Genomic DNA, 20,015 nt, shown 5'->3' with positions numbered 1-20,015 from the left:
AGTTATAATAAAATCATTGAACTTTAAGGAATAATCACACAACAGTAAACCTCAGTATTTTGTTTGCAAATAAACGTATTACATTTTAAAAGATTAAATAAGTTGTCAGTGTTTTATGTCTTTATTTTATTACTTCGTTTTTGATAATACATTTTTATTAAATTATAAATCAAGAAAAATTAAAACAGCAGAATTTCTGTAAAAATAAAACATTTCATAGGGCCGTGTTATTGTAAAAATAATAATAATAAATTGTTAAGTTGTTAAAGTTTTATGAATTCATTTAGAGATGGTTTTTTATTAATAACTAAATGTTATTAAATGCATTAAAATGATTATCAGAACAACTAAAAGGAAAATCACAGAATTTTGGAAAAATAAAATACAATTTTGGAAAAAATAACATGTTAAACTTCAAGTAAATTGTTGTTACATTGTATACGTTTGATGATTTCTATTATTTATTGATCAATTGATTACTTGCATTTAATGTAACCATTGAATTGGAGTCCAGAAAAAGAAAAGGAATCTAGAAAAATTTTAAAGGAAAAGGAATTTTGGGGAAAATAAAGCATATTTTCAAAGGGCCCTGAAACACCTTAAAGCAGATTTCATCTAGATTTCCACAGAAGAACGAACATCAGGTTCGACGACACGAGGGCGAGTAATGATGACAGAATTACTGTTTTGTCCCTTTAAATCACAAGTGCAAACTGAACCGCTGCTTGTTTACAGGCATGCATTCTGGATCCTTCTGTGGGATCATGCATAAACCAGAACACATGTTGTTTGCACCTGATTTAACACCTGGCTTTAATACCAGCGTCTGATTAGATTGAGTCTCTCCTACAGCAGATGGTGCTGCCGCCCCGAACACCGTCAATCCAGCACACACGTCTCTGTTCACTCACATATATTACACTGAGAACGTCCGGCTTTTCCATAAAGAGCCCGTCGAGAAATATGTCTCAGTGATGCATGAGACAAAACCTGCCATCGGTTTAGAGAATAGGAAATAATCTCCATTTTGATGATCACTGGAATAAAACAAACCATTGCACTTTAATTTTATCGCTGTAAAAAAACGGTCAAATTTCATCGGGTAGATCTCTTCCCATATTTATGATATACGATCACAGCAAAAGCGAAAACTAATATAAAGGCGAACTTTAAAGACAAGTAAACAGTCGATAATAAAACAAGACCAAATAAAAAGAATTATTGCAAATAAATACAAGAGAACAAAGATACTAATTAAATAAAGTACTTTACAGTGCATGTGAAAACTGTATTACTGAGACCTATTAAAGCTACAGAAGTTATTCAGTGCATAATTCTCACTTTTTCTTTAGTTCTGTAGTTGTTTGATTAACTTTATTAACATAGGAGACAGGAGGTAAATGAGAGGCTACTGTCACTTTAAAACTGAATGCACTGACCTGCGACACATCTGAGATTTTCTTAAAGTCTCCCTGTAGTCAATCATTTTATCCCTTAAAACTCATATTTGATCACCAAAATGACATAATTAAGCATTTTTCATGTCTTAAAATATCTTGAATGTAACTCGACACCCTCGCCTCATTTAGTATGCGTGGTTCTATGAATATGCAAATGAGCCCCGCCTCCACTCACTCACTCAGCTCAGAGATCCATATTAAAAACACCACATAGACACATAAACAACATTAAAAGCTGGATTTTCTCCACAGGGGGACTTTAAGATTGAAGAAGTGAATGAACAAAAGAAGTGTGTTTCGTCACGTAACTCATTTGTGAACCGGTCGTTCCTGTAAGACCGGGTCACTTCCTGTTTTCATCCTGTCTCTCACCCTGATGAATAATTCATAACTCGTTCAGCGTTCGCTCTTCTAACCCAGATTTACAGCGGGATTGCTCTGGCAGAGTTTGTGGGAAACAAATCAGATGCACTTTTACTGAGTTTGGTTTCCATGCTTGTGCTCGTTCACAGATTAATGTCGCAAACAAATTATTTCAATTGCACAAGACATGTCAAGCAGTGTGATCGTGTTCTGTATTAGAATGATTCATCAAGTACGTAAATGTTTGCTTGTTTTGGTAATGTTCATCAAAATATAATAAGGCAATGATTCATCGTGATTAATCGCATCCAAAATAAAAGTTTGTGTTTACATAATATATATGTGTGTGTGTACTGTATATAATTATTTAGTATATATAAATATACACACATGCATGTATATATTTAAGAAAAATGTGTTATTTATATATAAAATATTGATATTATATATCATATAAATTATGTATAAATATATATACAGTATATACTTGCAAATATGTACTATATATGTATATATATATATATATATATACAATGTATGTCTGTATTTATATATACAAAATAATTATACACAGTACACACACACACATATATATATATTATGTAAACACAAACTTTTATTTTGGATGCGATTAATCGTTGCCCAACACTAACTGTCACTCAAACAATAATGCTCATTAATGGTCAAATATGTATTCTTCACACACACCATCACATCAATTCTCATTCTCAGTTTCTCATTGAAAGTAAATGTCTCGTTATGCGAGTAAAAGAGCTGAACTGCATATTGACCTCAACAATCAACAGAATCCAGATGATAATCAGTGTTTGTTGTAGCCATTTAAGTACATTCATATGGTTTCATATGGTTTTATGATATTATTTGTTTGTTTTGTTTTGATTTAATCTGTTAATTAAGAAAGAAAATATCAAAAATGTGATGCGTCATAAAGGGCGTGAACACGGATTGAACACAATATGTCGGAGACTTTTGACCACTTCATAAGTTGTGTTTTGTATCATTTGTGCCTTCATTTCAGTCAATGTTTTGTAAATCAATGATCTGGATTTAAGTAAGAAGAAAACCAACAACGCTTGGTGGGATGAAGTGTGTAGCAAAACACCAGCCCATTACCATGCCTCCGCAGCCTGAGGAAAGACCCATCCACACTGACACAGATCAGAATGAAGTTGTGAAGTTCTCGTGTGTGTGTGTGTGTGTGTGTGTCTCCTGCAGTCCGGTTGGCGTAACCTCCCTGCGGTGCGTGTGTGTGTGTGTCTGAGACTGGCTCTGGCCGATCTGGCCCTGTTCATGCTGGACCTCCAGTGTGCCGAGGAGAACAGGAAGTCCATCAGCCGGGACAGGAAGTGCTCAGTGGAGAGAGCAGTGGAGGACTTCATCAGCGCTGATCTCACTGAACATGAGAGGGTGAGTGTGTGTGTGTGTGTGTGTGTGTGTGTGTGTGTGTGTGTGTGTGTGTGTGTGTGTGTGTGTGTGTGTGTGAGAGAGAGGGTGAGTGTGTCTGTGTGCGTGTGAGAGGGTGTGTGTGTGTGTGTGTGTGTGTGTGTGTGTGTGTGTGTGTGTGTGTGTGTGAGAGAGAGGGTGAGTGTGTCTGTGTGGGTGTGTGTGTGTGTGGGTGTGGGTGTGTATGAGAGGGTGAGTGTGTCTGTGTGGGTGTGTGTGTGTGTGTGTGTGTGTGTGAGAGAGAGGGTGAGTGTGTCTGTGTGCGTGTGAGAGGGTGTGTGTGGGTGTGTGTGTGTGTGGGTGTGGGTGTGTATGAGAGGGTGAGTGTCAGGGTTATAGACTTCTTGCGTCTATTGCTGGTTTTCAGTCTGTCATGATGTCATATTGTGGTCACCTGTGCCTTGTTCCCTGTTTGTGTATTTAAAGCCCATTCGGACGGGATTAGCTTTATGATGTTTTATTAACAAGGTTCGGGAGGAACACGTTCAGATAATTAACACAAGTGGAGAGCACTCAGCAATCAGTGGTAAGAGGTGTATATATACTCAGCAGTCTCACCTCATTCCATTGACAGTTTTGCAGCATCCCTCCACCACCCCTTCTCCACACTTCTAGTCCTAAACACTTACATACGGCGGGGAGTTCTCTGGGTTCGGGCCGAACTCCGAGCTCGGAGCCCTCCCTCCGGACAGCACGCCAAATACGCTTAAACCTTACCCCTTCAAATTATATGTAAGTGTGAACTCGTGAAACCAGGGTAGATGGAGTAATGTGATTTTACCACAGGACGTCTGTAATATTAATGGCCAGTTCACACAGGATAGGAGATCTCAGTAACACTAGCAGAAGTGAGAGTAACTCCATTTACACCGCCGTCACTCCTGTCCTCGTGTGTGTGTTACGCTGCTTCCTGATATCACGTGCACAAACACATATAACCTATATTTATATATATAAAACAGTTATATCCGGTCGAACGATGTATTAATTAACTTCAGATTGGATTGTGTTGGTAATAGGCTCTTACCTAGTAACGCTAAAAGATGTTTCGTGCCTCTAAGTGCTGTCGATCTTCTTCTGATCTGATGGTGTGTGGAAAACTACTTTTAAACAGGAAATGACGGAATATTTAATTACATATTTACAGCGGGTCTATATTTACAGCGGGATTACTATCACCTGAGCTCATTTTTCCAGAACTTTTTCCAGAAGGTAAAATTCTCCATAATCTTTACGGACAAAAGCCCTATCCGCACGGGATGAGTATTACCTGGTGACCTCCTGATGTGTAACAGTAAATCACACGAGGTCCGCAGATAATACTAGTCCAGTGTGAATAGGGATGTTGTCCGTGATGATCACTGAGATGCACATTCAGATGGGATTAAAATCACTGAGAAGCTCTGGTAATACTCACTGTACTCCACCTCTCCATGGTAAACCAGTCCTGTCTGAATAGAGCTTCACTCACTCTTCTCATGAGTGCTTCGCTCAGTGTTTCTCGTGCCATGATCACGTGGAGCTCATGCTCTTGCTCTGCTTGTTGACTGCTTTAAAATCTACTTTGTGTTCCTGGAATGGTTCCTTTGTTTTGTTTTCTTGACATTTGCTTTTTGAATATTTTGGATCTTCTTTCTTTGTGAACTTTTGAGATCCTCCTGCTGGAACTATTCCTCTTCTCTTGTGTAGACTCTCCAGAACATCTTTGGTATCCCTTCTGGATTTACTTTGTGGACTTTTTGCATTTTCTTTTTGGAAGTTTTTGGAGTTGACTTTTAGAATTTTTCCTTTGAAAGTTTGTACTTGCCATTCATCAAATTAAAGATCTGAAATCTTTCCCCCAAACCTGTCATCTGGTTTATCTGCATGTGGGTGTTCACACTTGTCCTGTGTGTGTGTGTGTGTCTTCAGGACTGGTCTGCTGTGGGACTCTCTCTGGCTCAGGACGCTCTGACGCTCCTCTCATCTGTCTGTTCGCTCTCGCTGGACTGTGTGGAGACCAGGGCTCGTTCGCTCGGCATGCTGGGAAGGTGTCTGAGAATACTAGCCCAGCAGAGAGACCCGCTGTACCCGTGCACACTGTGGGACGAGCCCGTCGCGGTACACACACACACACACACACACACACACACACACACCGACTGCTTAAAATGCCCTTTAAACGTCATGGAAATTCCATGTTTTCTAGTTATGCACTACTCTACAATATTTTATAATATTGCACACACACACTCATATAATGCATATGATGAAAAGTGTTACTTCTATTCAGCAAGGATGCTTTAAATTGATCGAAAGTGACAGTAAAACACATTAAATCAAATAAATGCTGTTCTTTTGAACTTTTTATTCATCAAAGAGTCCTGACAAATAAAATGCATCACAGTTTCCACAAAAATAGTATTTGATAATAATCATAAATGTTTCTTGAGCATCAAATCATCATATTAGAGTGATTTCTAAAGGATCATGTGACACTGAAGACTGGAGTAATGATGCTGAAAATTCAGCTTTGATCACAGGAATAAATTACACTTTACTGTATATTCACATAGAAAACAGATGATTTTACACTGGAATAATATCTCACAATTTTTACTGTATTTTTTTATTTTTACATGTCCAATTTGTGCATGATTTGCTGTTTTAAGTCATTTTTTGGTCATTGAATCCGCTTATTTGCTTCACTAATTGATCAGGGCTGTGTTTCCCAAACGCATCATAGTTGAATGATGAGGCTTTTCCCTGAAACCACAGTTCATGTGACTGGAACTACAGCTCGACAGTCCTATATTGTTGAAATAATGTGGTTTTAACGACAGACCGGTTTTGGGAAACAGTCGTGACTGGCGAGTTAGTTTCTACAGCGATGCATTAAGCTATGGTGGTTAAGCAGTGAGCGAATGACTAGGGTCAAGAAAAAAATCATTAAACATCGATGGAAACCTTGTTATAATGATAAAAAAAAAATCATTTTTGTCTTTTGTCCTTGAAAATGGCAGTCTCCCGCCCAGCAGCATCATTACATATTCACATCGTGTAGTTCAGAGGGTCTGAGAGCAAAATAAGCTTTTATGTCAGTCACAGTATAGATTTTCATTCTTCTCCACCTGTTTAAACGCTTGATTCTGCGCTCGGCATTAATGCACCCTCTTGAAGACGCTTTTCTTCAGACTGTCATTGATTGACATGGACTCAATATGAGCTGTTCCACCAGGATGAGGACGGGCCAGAGAGACGGGAAAACCAGGACTATAATGAAGAGGAACATCTGAAGACAGAAACTGAGAAGAGACGATGTGCAGGCAAAAGTGCAGAGCTGCAGGTACATGTACGCACGCACGCACGCACACACACACACACACACACAAACACACACAAACATACACACACACGACGATATGCAGGCAAAAGTGCAGAGCTGCAGGTACATGTGCACACACACACACACACTCAAACACACACACACTCAAACACACACAAACATACACACACACGACGATATGCAGGCAAAAGTGCAGAGCTGCAGGTACATGTGCACACACACACACACACACACACACACACACACACTCAAACACAAACAAACATACACACACACGACGATATGCAGGCAAAAGTGCAGAGCTGCAGGTACATGTGCACACACACACACACACACACACACTCAAACACACACACACACACACACACACTCAAACACAAACAAACATACACACACACGACGATATGCAGGCAAAAGTGCAGAGCTGCAGGTACATGTACACACGCACGCACACACACACACACACACACACACACACATTCATATCGTTTTGTGCATATGCGTGTCATTTTTGGCCGTGTAGTTTAAGTTTGCAATATTAAAAATTGTGTGTGTATGTGTGTGTGTCATCAGAGCAAGCGGAGGGCAGCACAGCGGCTGTTGGCTCAGGCCAGTGAAACTCTCAGTCAGTCTGTGAGTCTGAGTCTTCATCATGACCTTCCTCATCTTCTTCCTCCTGTGTGCTCAGATCTGCTGGAGTGTCACGGTCAGTTTGACCTCGGCGCCAGCGGACAGTTCCTCGCTCTACTGCAGGTGTGTGTTCATAACTCACTCTGTCATCATGCACTCAGAAATTAGCAGTCATTTGAATGCTTTAGTGTTTGTGTGTGATGTGTGAGCGTGTGTGTGCTGATGAATATTGATCTGATCTCAGAGCGGTGTGTGCTGTGCTGAGATGTGCTCCGTCCTGCTCTCGATCTGCTCCGGTGTCAGTGAGTCTCAGGTGTGTGTGCTGATGAACCTGCGGGAGAAGCTGCTGTCTTCACAGGGTCACAGACCCGACGGTGTGCTGACAGCAGTGAGTCGAGAGCTCGGCCGTCTCTCTAAGGTACTCACTGACAGCCTGTTCATGTTAATGCACTCACCCTGTCATGGGCCGTTCACACTATATGTGGTCCTTCAACATAGTATGCATGTCATTTTGTGTTTATGCATGTCATTTTTGTGTATATGCATGTCATTTTTGTGCATGTCATTTTTTTGTATATGCATGTCATTTTTGTGCATATGCATGTCATTTTTGTGCATATGCATGTCATTTGTGTGCATATGCATGTCATGTTGTGCATATGCATGTCATTTTTGTGTATATGCATGTCGTTTTTGTGCATATGCATGTCATTTTGTGTATTTCCATGTCATGTTGTGCATATGCATGTCGTTTTTGTGCATATGCATGTCATTTTGTGTATATACATGTCATTTTTGTGCATATGCATGTCATTTTGTGTATATACATGTCATTTTTGTGCATATGCATGTCATTTTGTGTATATACATGTCATTTTTGTGTTTATGCATGTCATGTTGTGCATATGCATGTCGTTTTTGTGCATATGCATGTCATTTTTGTGTATATGCATGTCGTTTTTGTGCATATGCATGTCATTTTGTGTATATGCATGTCATGTTGTGCATATGCATGTCGTTTTTGTGCATATGCATGTCATTTTTGTGTTTATGCATGTCATTTTTGTGTATATGCATGTCATGTTGTGCATATGCATGTCATTTTTGGCTGTGTAGTTCAAGTTTGCAATACATACAATATAAAAAAGTGAAATTTACAGTAAAAACTGCAGCTGTGGTTGCCAGAACTTTACTGTACATAATACGGTAGCAACATTTTAAGTTTTACAGATTGAACTTAAATTAATAAACTTATTTGTAAAATCTTTATATATATATATATATATGTATATATGTATTTCTGCAATATTTCCAAATGCTGATACAGTACATCTAGTGTGTCGCTCTTTTAAAGTCCTTTAGGCTGCTCATATTCATTTACATTTATTCTTTTAGCAGACTTAGACTTTATGATTACAAATGACGAAACTCATTCAATCAGAAGCGATTCATCCGGAGAAACATTCAGACTAGAACAGAGATGAATTGAGTAGAAGTATTTGAGTTTAGACTGCGATCTGATCAGGATTCACGCTTCACGTGTCTCATCGCTCTTTCAGGCCTTCAGTCACCTGACCATCAACCCAAACCACCTGAGGATTCTGGGAGAAATGCCTCCTAACTTCCGGATCCTGCTGCTCCAGCACTCAGAGGACAGGTGGGAGAACAGATTCTATTCTGTTATGGAAATGTGCGTTTAGATCTATGCTTTACTAACTGTTTCAAAGCAGCTTCAACCAAATTGAATATGAAACATTTAATTCCAGCTGTAAAGACTGTAGTGTCACATTACAAACCAAATCAAACACCATGCTCTACGCTCTATTCTATTGTACTGTATTTTATTGTTCTATTCTGCCCCTCTGTTCTGTTTTACTGTAATCTGTTCTCTGTTCTACTCTGCTCTATTGTATTTTACTCTTTTCTATTCTGTTTAATTCAACTGCATTTTACACTGCTCTGTTCTTCATTTCTCTTTTCTATTCTGTTAATTCTATGAACTGGTGTGTGTTGTGTGATGGTGTAGTTCTGTGCTGTACGGCGGGTTCTACGAGAGGGTTAAAGCCACAGAGACGCAGAAAGGAAAGAGTGCGAAAGGTAACCGTCCAGCTCACCTTTATTCTTTATTTTTTATTTTACATTTTCCCTCTTTTCATTGCAGACACAGACTTAGTTAATGAGTAATACGTTTACAGTGTTCCTGTTGCGTATCTTACATGTATTTACTATAGTTATAAAAGTAAATGATGCACAATTACAAGCAACTGAACCCTAAACCAAACCCTTAGCCTGATTATATAGAAAGTTCATGTTGTTTATTAATATTACTTATTTATATAATTACACTGTAACATGAGCACCTTCAAATAAAGTGTAACCAATACTAATACTACTACTAATAATAAAATTAAAGGTTAATAAATTCAGTTTTGCATGAATAAAATGAGATCCTTCAGAATAGAGCCCTGCACGGGCCTCAAATCTAGGCCCGAGACGCTCAGGCCCTGGCCCGACCCGTGTCCGACAGCTCATCAGAATTATCAGTCCGACCCGAGCCCGTTTTTTTTCTTCTTTTTTTTCACAGCAGCAGCCTGCCCTATTTGCAGCCATTAAAATATGTCCGTTTTGTTAGTTATGTTTCTTTTCTTTTCATTTCTTTATTAAGTTAATTTAGACAAATGTTTGGAGCATTAAAAAAAAAAAAAAAAAAAAAAAAAGACGACCAAGCAAGCCGAGCCGACAGCGAGTAAAGCATGTTTGATCAATTTAGCCTCTCAAATCAACGCTTATACTTTACTTGGCTACAATAAAATCCATAGATATAAAACACTTCAAGCATATCACACAGACAGTTAGTTTGATGTTTCTTTATTAAACCACAGTGAGTAAAACAACATTTTTTGAAATACTGAGGCAGGCTCAGGCTGCTCAACAGCGCTCGCAAACGAAATGAGTAATAGCCAATCTAAACAAATTAAATTAAATAAATCAAAAACAAACTTGCAGGTTATCTTACCTCAAAAATGCACCACAGAACATGGCCATTCTTTTTTCCAGTAGTTTCAAACAGTTAAACGAAAATAAAGTCCAATCAAGCGAAAAGTTAGAACAGTCTCTTACAGAGCATCGTGGAGAAAGAATAGCATCCACAGTGGAAGGTTTTAACCCAGTCCTCTCTTCTATCACTCTGCGATTTTTCTCTTAATATTCTCCATTATTTGCACATGAGGTGAATCGTGGGTCGCGCTGACGGGAAACCTTCTGTGTGCGTGCGTGAGACTGTCATGTCAATCATATGTCAGTGTAATTATAAGATTATGAAAGTTATGAGGTTATTAAATGTCTTTCTATGTTTGTTTTTCTATCGTCGACGTCAACTTCTCATATTTTTTTAATTAATGTCTAAAAATATAAAAAGAAGGATAACCCAAAAAAAGCCCGAGGCCCGGCCCGCATGTGAACTATGACGTGAAAATTGGCCCGAAGCCCGGCCCTAGGGGCGTGAAAAAGTCGGGGCCCGTCGGGCTCGGGCTGAAATGCAGGGCTTTACTTCAGAAATTATTCTAATATGCTGATTTGATGATCAAGAAACATTTATGATTATTATAAATGTTGAAAACAGTTCATATTTTTGTGGAAACTGTGATACATTAAATTTTTCATGATTATTTGATGAATAGAAAGTTCAAAAGAACAGCATTTATTTGAAATAGAATATTTTGTAACATTATAAATGTCTTTACTGTCACTTTTGAGCAATTTAATGCGTCCTTGATGAATAAAAGTATTAATTTCTGTAAAAAAGTCTTCTGACCCCAAACTTTTGAGTGCTAGTGTATATATATATATATTTGGTTGTGAGTTTAATTAGTGTTTTTTTATGTGCATGCGTTCCACAACATTATGAGGCAGTGTGTTTTGCACAGGTTTGGTGAGGTGGAGATGCTAGAGAGCGCTGACGTGTGTGTGTGTGTGTGTGTGTGTTCTGTAGGTGGTCTGATCTGCTCTAGACTGGTCAAGGCCTGTGTTCAGAGATCATCTCTCCTGAAGCTCCACAAACACCTGGAAGAGTTCAAACATCGGAGCGCACAGACACACGTGAGACTCCGTTCACGAGTTTTAATGAGGAAACAAAACATGAAAAGCATCTTTCAATATGGAAAAATGTCCTCTTTCGCTCTCTTTATAAAGGAAGGGAAAGCTGGAGCGCTGGACGAGTGTTTTAAAGCACTGCTTGAGGAAATGGAGAAATACCTGCACCCCGTTCTCTCACAGTTTGACTTTTCATGCGTTAGGTACTAAAACACACACACACACACACACACACACACATACATAATCGCATGAATCTGGGGGCGGGAAAATCATATTTGACTTTGTTAACGAGTTATTGCACCTATAAATGTGCCTTCTGTTCATTTCTGCTCCATTTTCAGCGTCCTGTGTGAACTATATGATGATCTGCCCTCTTCTTTCTCTAATTTCCTCTTCTGTCTTATCAGTGTTTGTTCCCCGTCCGTCTCCATCTCCACATCGGCCCGAGCCAAAGACAAGGAGGAGAAAACCACTGATAAACCTCTGCCGGGTACGACACCCCGGACAGACAGAACACGTCTAGAATGCAGATTAGCAGATTAACTGCTTTCAACACTGATAATAATCATAACTGTTTCTTGATCATCAAATCATCATATTAGAGTGATTTCTGAAGGATCATGTGACACTGAAGACTGGAGTAATGACGCTGAAAATTCAGCTTTGATCACAGGAATAAATTACACTTTACTGTATATTCACATAGGAAACAGATGATTTACATTATAATAATATTTCACTGTTTTACTGTATTTTTGATCAGATAAATGCAGCTTTGGTGAGCAGAAGAGATGAATGTCTCTACTAGCTTTTCGCCCATGTGTTCACTGTTACTAACACTGTCGGAAAATGTTTCTCAAGAGAGCGTATCGACACGAGTTTGTATTGATATGTGCACATCAGAAGATGTTTGATATGGAGATGAAATATGACATCTGAGGAGCTTTAAGGGCTGAAATATTGATCAGATTCGTCTGAGATCAAGTCCATCTTTAGCTGTAAAATAAGCACCAATAAAAAATCCCCACATGCAATGTAAAGCTCACAATAAATAAAGTAAATATAAAGCACACTGAAGCTAACTTAACATCTTCTTATGCATAATTCATGGAACTTCAGAGGACCTATAATTCGATTTTACATGTTTATCTTCCTCCAGTGTGTGATGTTGCTGTGTGATCATGAAGAAGCTCCAGTTCTTCTCTATATCAGAGTCAGTGTTTCTGAACTCCTGAAACACCTCCACTGTAGTCTTGAGATTCACAAACATGTCACAATATTCCTCATTATAATAATTCATGCGCATAATAAAGGGGCGGGGCCTGGTTGAGTTATAGTAGTGTGCTAAACCGGTGGTTATGGTAAGGGGCGGGACATTTCCCAAACACACTTGAAGCGCTCGACCAATCACAACACACTGCTCCAGCCGACCAATCAGAGCACAGTGTGCTTTTCAGAAGGAGGGGCTTCATAGAGACAGGAAGTAAACAGAGCGTTACTGACAGACTGGGAAGAGAGGAGCCGCAACAATGGAGAATATGAGGAGAATAATCAACATTCAAGCAGGAAAACCTGTTGACTTCGCATAATAGGTCATCTTTAAAATAAAAAGTGCTGAACGTCTGTATGTGTGTGTGTGTGTGTGTGTGTGTGTTCTCCAGACCCTGGAGAGTGTGTGGTGATTCTCGCTGACCGGATGTTGTTGGAGTTTCCACTAGAAGCGTTGAGTGTCCTGCAGGCGAACGGCATCGGCTCCGTGTCTCGAGACTTCTCACTTCAGGTTCTTCACGCGCGTCTACAGACGGATCGTACAGGTGAGCTTATACAACTCCATTATACAAGTTATATAGTTTATACTCAACACCATCATCTCTTCTGATGTTTCCACAAAAATATGAAGCAGCACAACTGTGTTTAACATTGATAATAATAATTATAAACGTCTCGCACTAACACATCTTTCCCTCGCTGGTCAAAATGACCCGAAGACCTAAAATTATTTTTAAAAAAAATTTTATGTAATTTTTTTGGAGATTTTTTTATTATTATTTTATTTACCTTTAAATGACTAGATTTGATCACTAAATAATAAATAAATAGCAATTTAAGCACATTCCTCACATTCTTTCAACTTAAATTCAAAATAAATCACAATTTCATGCATAATCCTTTTAATTCAGCTCTAAATATCTTACATTGGGTGTCTTTGCCGACCTCTTGTGAAAAAATAATAATATAACAATATTTCATGACTCTAGATGGGCTTATAGCTCTATATGGAGCAAATGAGCTGTTCCTCTGGGTCCTAAAGTCAGTTCTCTTCAGTATGCATTCAGATACACACATGGAGACACTATAAAATATTTTGAGCATTTTAGGGGTTTTTTTTTGTGTACTGAAGCATTCCTTGCATTCCATTCATTCCTAAGGGGGTCAAAAAAAAAGGATTTGTTACTTTTTAAAATTTCAACCACAAAACGTGGTGTATTCGTGGTTCAAGTGCGACAAAAGTCCTGGGGTCTTGGTCTCCTCTGATTAACACTATATTCTTTTAATAAAAAATAAAAAGAAGAGTTTTGTCAAAATGACCCGAGATTAGGATGAGGGTTAAGCATCAAATCGTCACATTAGAATGATTTCTGAAGGATCATGTGACACTGAAGACTGGAGTAATGATGCTGAAAATTCAGCTTTGATCACAGGAATAAATTACAGTATATAATATATTCACACAGACATAGAATGTCACTTCTAATGCAGATTCAGGATGTTCAATCAGCGAAAACAAGCTCTGAAACACATCTGACAAAACCAAACGAAGTGTCTGTCTCCGTCTGTCATCATTCATGAACGTCTACACGTCATCCGCCTTTTGTGTTTGAAGACAAAATAAGATGATGCTCTCCGCTGCCAATAAGAGTGCAGTACTCAAATCTTCATTTAATGCATTTTTTTATATGCATATTTAAATACATTTTGCGGATTTTACCTCAAAGTCCACAGTTTCCATCCAGGCCTGGAAATGACAAATCATCCAGAGAAACATCAGTCAGACATTCCTCTATAAAACTATATTCATGTCAGTTAATCAGAATATATTTGAATATATTTCATCTGATTAAATCTCACTCGCTCTAATTAGCATTAGCAGCATTTTTCATGCTGCAAAATCTTCATACTTCCACAACAAGATCAACAGCTCCTCCAACACACGATTACTCTTCAAGACATTCAACTCTCTCCTCTGTCCACCTCCACCACCACCCTCCTCCTCTTTAACTGCCGACGATTTTGCGAACTTCTTCACCAACAAAACAACAGCTATCAGCAGTCAATTCTCAGCTCCACACACACAGGAACCCAGACTGACCCCTTCCACAGCCAATAACCCTCTGTCCTCCTTTTCTCCGCTAACCGAGGAAGAAGTATCTACACTTCTCCTCTCCAGTCATCCTACCACCTGCCCTCTAGACCCCATCCCCTCACACCTTCTACAAGCCATCTCTCCCACACTTCTACCAGCACTCACACACATCATCAACTCATCCCTCCATACTGGCACCTTCCCTACAGCATTCAAGCAGGCTCGGGTCACTCCACTGCTTAAAAAACCAACACTAAACACATCATTTGTAGAGAATTACAGACCTATCTCTCTCCTACCATTCATTGCGAAAACACTTGAAAGAGCTGTTTTCAACCAAGTAACATCCTTCTTGTCTCTGAACAACCAGCTGGATGTCAACCAATCTGGCTTCAAGAAAGGGCATTCAACTGAGACTGCATTACTGTCGGTCACAGAAGCCCTACGGATTACAAAAGCTGCTTCCAAGTCCTCAGTCCTCATTCTCCTGGATCTGTCTGCTGCCTTCGACACTGTGAACCATCAGATCCTTATATCCAGCCTCTCATCACTGGGCATCACAGGAACTTCACTCCACTGGTTTGAGTCCTATCTCACAGGTAGGTCCTTCAAGGTCGCATGGAGAGGCGAGGTATCCAGAGCACATCAACTGACCACAGGGGTTCCCCAGGGTTCAGTTCTTGGTCCCCTCCTCTTCTCCATCTACACTACATCACTGGGACACATCATACAGGCACACGGCTTCTCCTACCACTGCTATGCTGATGACACACAGCTCTTCCTCTCATTTCAACCAGATGATCCCACAGTAGCTGCACGGGTCTCGAGCTGTCTGGCAGACATCTCCACATGGATGAAGGAACATCACCTGCAGCTCAACCTGGCAAAGACTGAGCTGCTCGTCCTCCCTGCCAATCCGTCTCTACAGCACGACTTCACCATCCAGCTTGATTCATCATCAATCCCCCCATCAAGGTCGGTCAGAAATCTGGGAGTAACGTTTGATGACCAGCTGACCTTCACAGATCACATTTCAAAGACAGCTCGATCATGCAGGTTTGCGCTACACAACATCAGGAAGATCAGGCCTTTCCTAACTGAGCACGCAACACAACTTCTCGTCCAGGCCCTGGTCATTTCTAGGCTTGACTACTGCAATGCTCTTCTGGCCGGACTTCCAGCATGTGCTACCAAACCTCTACAGATGATCCAGAATGCTGCAGCTCGTCTTGTCTTCAACGAGCCCAAGAGGGCCCACGTCACTCCTCTGTTCATCTCTCTGCACTGGCTACCTCTCGCTGCTCGCATCAAGTTCAAGGCATTGACGCTTGCTTACAGATCTATCACAGGCTCAGCTCCCTCCTACTTTCACTCACTCCTACGAGCCTACATCCCTACCAGACGCCTACGATCGATCAATGAGCGACGTCTCGTGGTTCCATCACAGAAAGCCACAAAATCACTTTCCAGAACATTCTCATTCACAGTTCCATGCTGGTGGAACACTCTCCCCACCCTCATCCGGAATGCAGAATCCCTAACAACATTAAAAAAAACAGCTGAAAACCCATCTCTTCCGTGAGCACTTAACTTCATAAAAAAAATTGTTTAAAAAAAAAACCTTTCCCTTTAAAACCTCACTTATCGGGCTTATGCTACTCTGAATAATGCCTGAACTTCGTATTTTGAGCACTTCTTGCGTTGTTGATGTTTTTGCCTCTTCATGATGACTCGCTTAATTTAGTCCTAATTTGTAAGTCGCTTTGGATAAAAGCGTCTGCTAAATGACTAAATGTAAATGTAAATTAGTAAATGCATAAAAGCGTGTAGTGATGAAGCGGAGGAAACACACGTGTACTTTAGCACTTTCACAAACACAAAGTGACACTTTTTTCAATTAAGTTTTAGCGTTTCAAACCTCACAAGTTTCTTTCACAAGTTAAATGTTTTGCTAGAAAGTGTGTTTGTGTTGCTGTGATATTGTATGAAATGCTGTCCATCACGAAACATCCAGATACAATAGTGTTCAACTACTGTTCAATGACGAGTAAACATCCTGACCTGACCTTCAGATGATCCGGGGAATCGAGTGAATAAGTGTTTTGTTTGCTCTGCTTTTTCCTACTTCCACCTGAGAGATTCAGCTGAGTCTCCATCGGGGTTTATAGAGTTCACTTCTGCTGAATAAAGACGTCTGTACGTCCCTGAACGAGAGTAAAGATGACGAGAGCCAGAGGAAATCGAAATACATCCTGAGGTTATTCTGTCGGAGCGTTAATCACCTCATTCACAAATCCACACGCTAATAGGAAACGCGCTCTCTGTCAGGATTTTCCACCTCGTAATCTCTTTAAAATTCAAATGTGCCGTTGCATTTGGGACATGTTTTACATTTTTATTTGCGTAATTAATTCATTCATTTTCAACTCGTGCTTGGCTTCTGCATGTACGTGGACAAATTAAAAGCTGAACGCCCCTACACTTGAAGGCTTCGTGTGGAGTGTTGATATTTCCATACGGATTAAGGGAAAGGGAAGGTTTAGGGGTGTGAGATGTAATGGGAAAACTGTTTGTTTTTCTCTCTAACTGGCAAGGCGAAGTACACTTCAGACACACTTAAAAACTTCTGAACGTGTAAAGGATCCACTGGAGGCAAGTGTAAATGAGAAGTGCAGTTTATTATAAACTAAACTAAACATGAAACAAAAACATGGCGTGACATGAAAACTCAAAAATCAAGACATGAACATGAACAAACCCAAACAGTGGTCTACAGGAAACAATACTTGACCAAGACACATGGCAAACATGAGGGCTTAAATACACAGACTAAGGGACACCTGTGAACAATGATCAGACAATGAACAAATAACAAGACACATGGCAGGATCACATGACAAACAGGGAATCACATGACAGACATGGAAACATAACAATGACATGAAACATGACCAAGACAAGACCAAATCAGCACCTCAAACACACTTTACAAACTAAACATTTGACAAAGCTGTGTTTGTTTGCAATGCTAAAATCAATAAATCTAGAGATGCACGATATATCGGCCAGCATATCAGCATCAGACGATTTATGTTCTTTTTAGTGTTATTATCGGCTTGATAAGAAAGTTTGGCCGATATATTAAAGCTGATTGATAATGTAATATTTCCTCAGCTGAGACGCTTCAGATGCGCACTGTTCAACATGAGGGTTTTGAAGTGCTTGAAATATGATTGGAATCACTTTAAAAAGGAAAATACAGTGCAAACTCTGTCATATCGGCTGCATAAGATTATCATGAGAACATTATAAATGGTGAGACTTGTGTTTTTGTAATCAGGCTCTCAAATATTATATACAAATTTGGATTTGGATTTATCGGCCAATATGTCGGTTATCGGCTTTCAAATATAAAGAATTATTGGTTATCGGTATCGGTGGACATTGTGATATCGGTGCATCCCTAAATACATCAACAGCTGTAGTGTTGAGCTTGTGTATCTGTTGTTCTTGAGATTGTGATATTCCCATTTAGCACTGGAAATCCGGATTTAGTAATCTGGAAAAGTTTGTATCTGGATCAGTGTGATTCAATCCAATACCAGCACAGAATACCAGAACCGGACGCCAGGCTGAAAATAACCACACAAACTTAATAATCAGGCCGTGGTCCACAAGTAGGTCCTCATACAGTATATGGGGCAGCGAGAGCCTCGTGGGCTCAGAAATGGGTCGAGACACACACAGTATCACACAGACACACACAGTATCACACAGACACACACAGTGTCACACAGACACACACAGTATCACACAGACACACACAGTATCACACAGACACACACAGTATCACACAGACACACACAGTGTCACACAGACACACACAAGCTCGTGGACTGGTTCCCGAGTGACGACTGGTTCGGATCGCTGCCTTTGGGGAAGGTGACTCTACACCAGGTCTTTGTCTGGGTCTGAAATTGCACTTCATCGTTTGTGTTTATATTTTTTGTTTAAATTGTTCTATATATTTTTTGCCACTAACCTCAAAAGAGTGTCATTATTTCACCCGCTTCACACTCTGGAACATGTTATACTCTACGTATAGTTTGAAAAGCTAATTGATTGATGTTCTTTTCATAATATTTAGTCTGAAAATAAATCATAAGAGTTTTGGGTTACACTTTATTTGGTAACACTTTATTTTAAGCTGTCAGTGTTACAGTGTAATTATGAATTTAAGTTCTGTGTAATAATAATTAACTACATGTACTTATATCGGATTAGGATCAGGGTTTGGTTGAGGGTTAGTTGCATGTTATTATGCATCATTTATAGTTGTAATGTGTAACAAGGAGACTGTCAAATAGTGGGTAACACTTTATTTTACAGTGTCCTTGTTACATATGTTACATGTACTTACCATAGCAATAACAGTAAATTATGCATAATTACATGCAACTAACCCTCAACCAAACCCTAACCCTATAATAAGTACATGTAGATGCTTAATATTACTCAGTACTTAAATATATAATTACACTGTAACACTGACACCTTAAACGCTTTATTTTTAGGTGTTACAGTGTAATTATGCATGTAAGTACTGAGTAATAATAATTAACTACGTGAACTTACGATAGGGTTAGGGTTTGGTTTCGGGTTAGTTGCATGTTATTATGCATCATTTATAGTTATTACTACAGTAACTACATGTAACAAGGACACTGTAAAATATAAAAAGTTAATACTTGTTCAAAACAATCACTTCAGCAAAGTTTGTACTATTTTTTGATGTATATAAAATATTCTTTTGTTCAATACATATACCGTCGCTGTACATTGCAGGTGGAGAACGTCTGAAGGGGGATTTTAATACTTCATAGGGATTTTAACTTCAACCTTTAGCATTTATCTTTTTCTTTGAATAATTGTTTCACACTTCTTCAGACTCAGCACTAAAATGCCATATGCAAATGAGTGCAGTTGTGTTTCTTCAGTCTGTGCTGCTGTATAATAACTGTAGTTATAATATAATATTGGTCCACATGCACTTTAGTGTGTTCATGCTCATAAGGAAGTGATCAGACACGTCATCATGTGGGACAGTCGTTAGCATATTTTAGCATTATGTCAAGAAGACGTAGAGCCAAGCAGTGCTTTTGGTTGTTTTACACCATATTTTGCATAAGACACTGAATAAATTACAGCATGCATTGAGGAAAGTCAACATTATACTAAACTTATTCATGCGCTGACAGCAACGTTTATTTTCCTCATAACTGGCACATTTGTGTATTTGAAGCACTTCTTTTTA

At 39.3% G+C, this 20,015-nt stretch overlaps 1 protein-coding gene across 1 annotated transcript in view; it reads left to right on the top strand.

Moving 5' to 3' along the window:
• cfap46 (cilia and flagella associated protein 46) overlaps positions 1–20,015 on the top strand; it is a 92,372-nt gene that overhangs the window by 63,532 nt on the left and 8,825 nt on the right. Inside the window, exons 42-52 of the mRNA XM_084392168.1 lie at positions 3,060–3,251; positions 5,199–5,387; positions 6,505–6,612; positions 7,186–7,365; positions 7,487–7,660; positions 8,802–8,899; positions 9,269–9,339; positions 11,234–11,340; positions 11,434–11,537; positions 11,745–11,827; positions 12,999–13,151. Of these exons, the coding sequence (XP_084248294.1) occupies positions 3,060–3,251; positions 5,199–5,387; positions 6,505–6,612; positions 7,186–7,365; positions 7,487–7,660; positions 8,802–8,899; positions 9,269–9,339; positions 11,234–11,340; positions 11,434–11,537; positions 11,745–11,827; positions 12,999–13,151 (1,459 nt within the window). The remainder of the gene's footprint in view (positions 1–3,059; positions 3,252–5,198; positions 5,388–6,504; positions 6,613–7,185; positions 7,366–7,486; positions 7,661–8,801; positions 8,900–9,268; positions 9,340–11,233; positions 11,341–11,433; positions 11,538–11,744; positions 11,828–12,998; positions 13,152–20,015) is intronic.

Source organism: Rutilus rutilus (genome assembly GCF_951802725.1).
Source record: "Rutilus rutilus genome assembly, chromosome: 20".
NCBI classification, from domain to species: domain Eukaryota; kingdom Metazoa; phylum Chordata; class Actinopteri; order Cypriniformes; family Leuciscidae; genus Rutilus; species Rutilus rutilus.
This window is presented reverse-complemented; position numbering and strand designations above follow the sequence as displayed.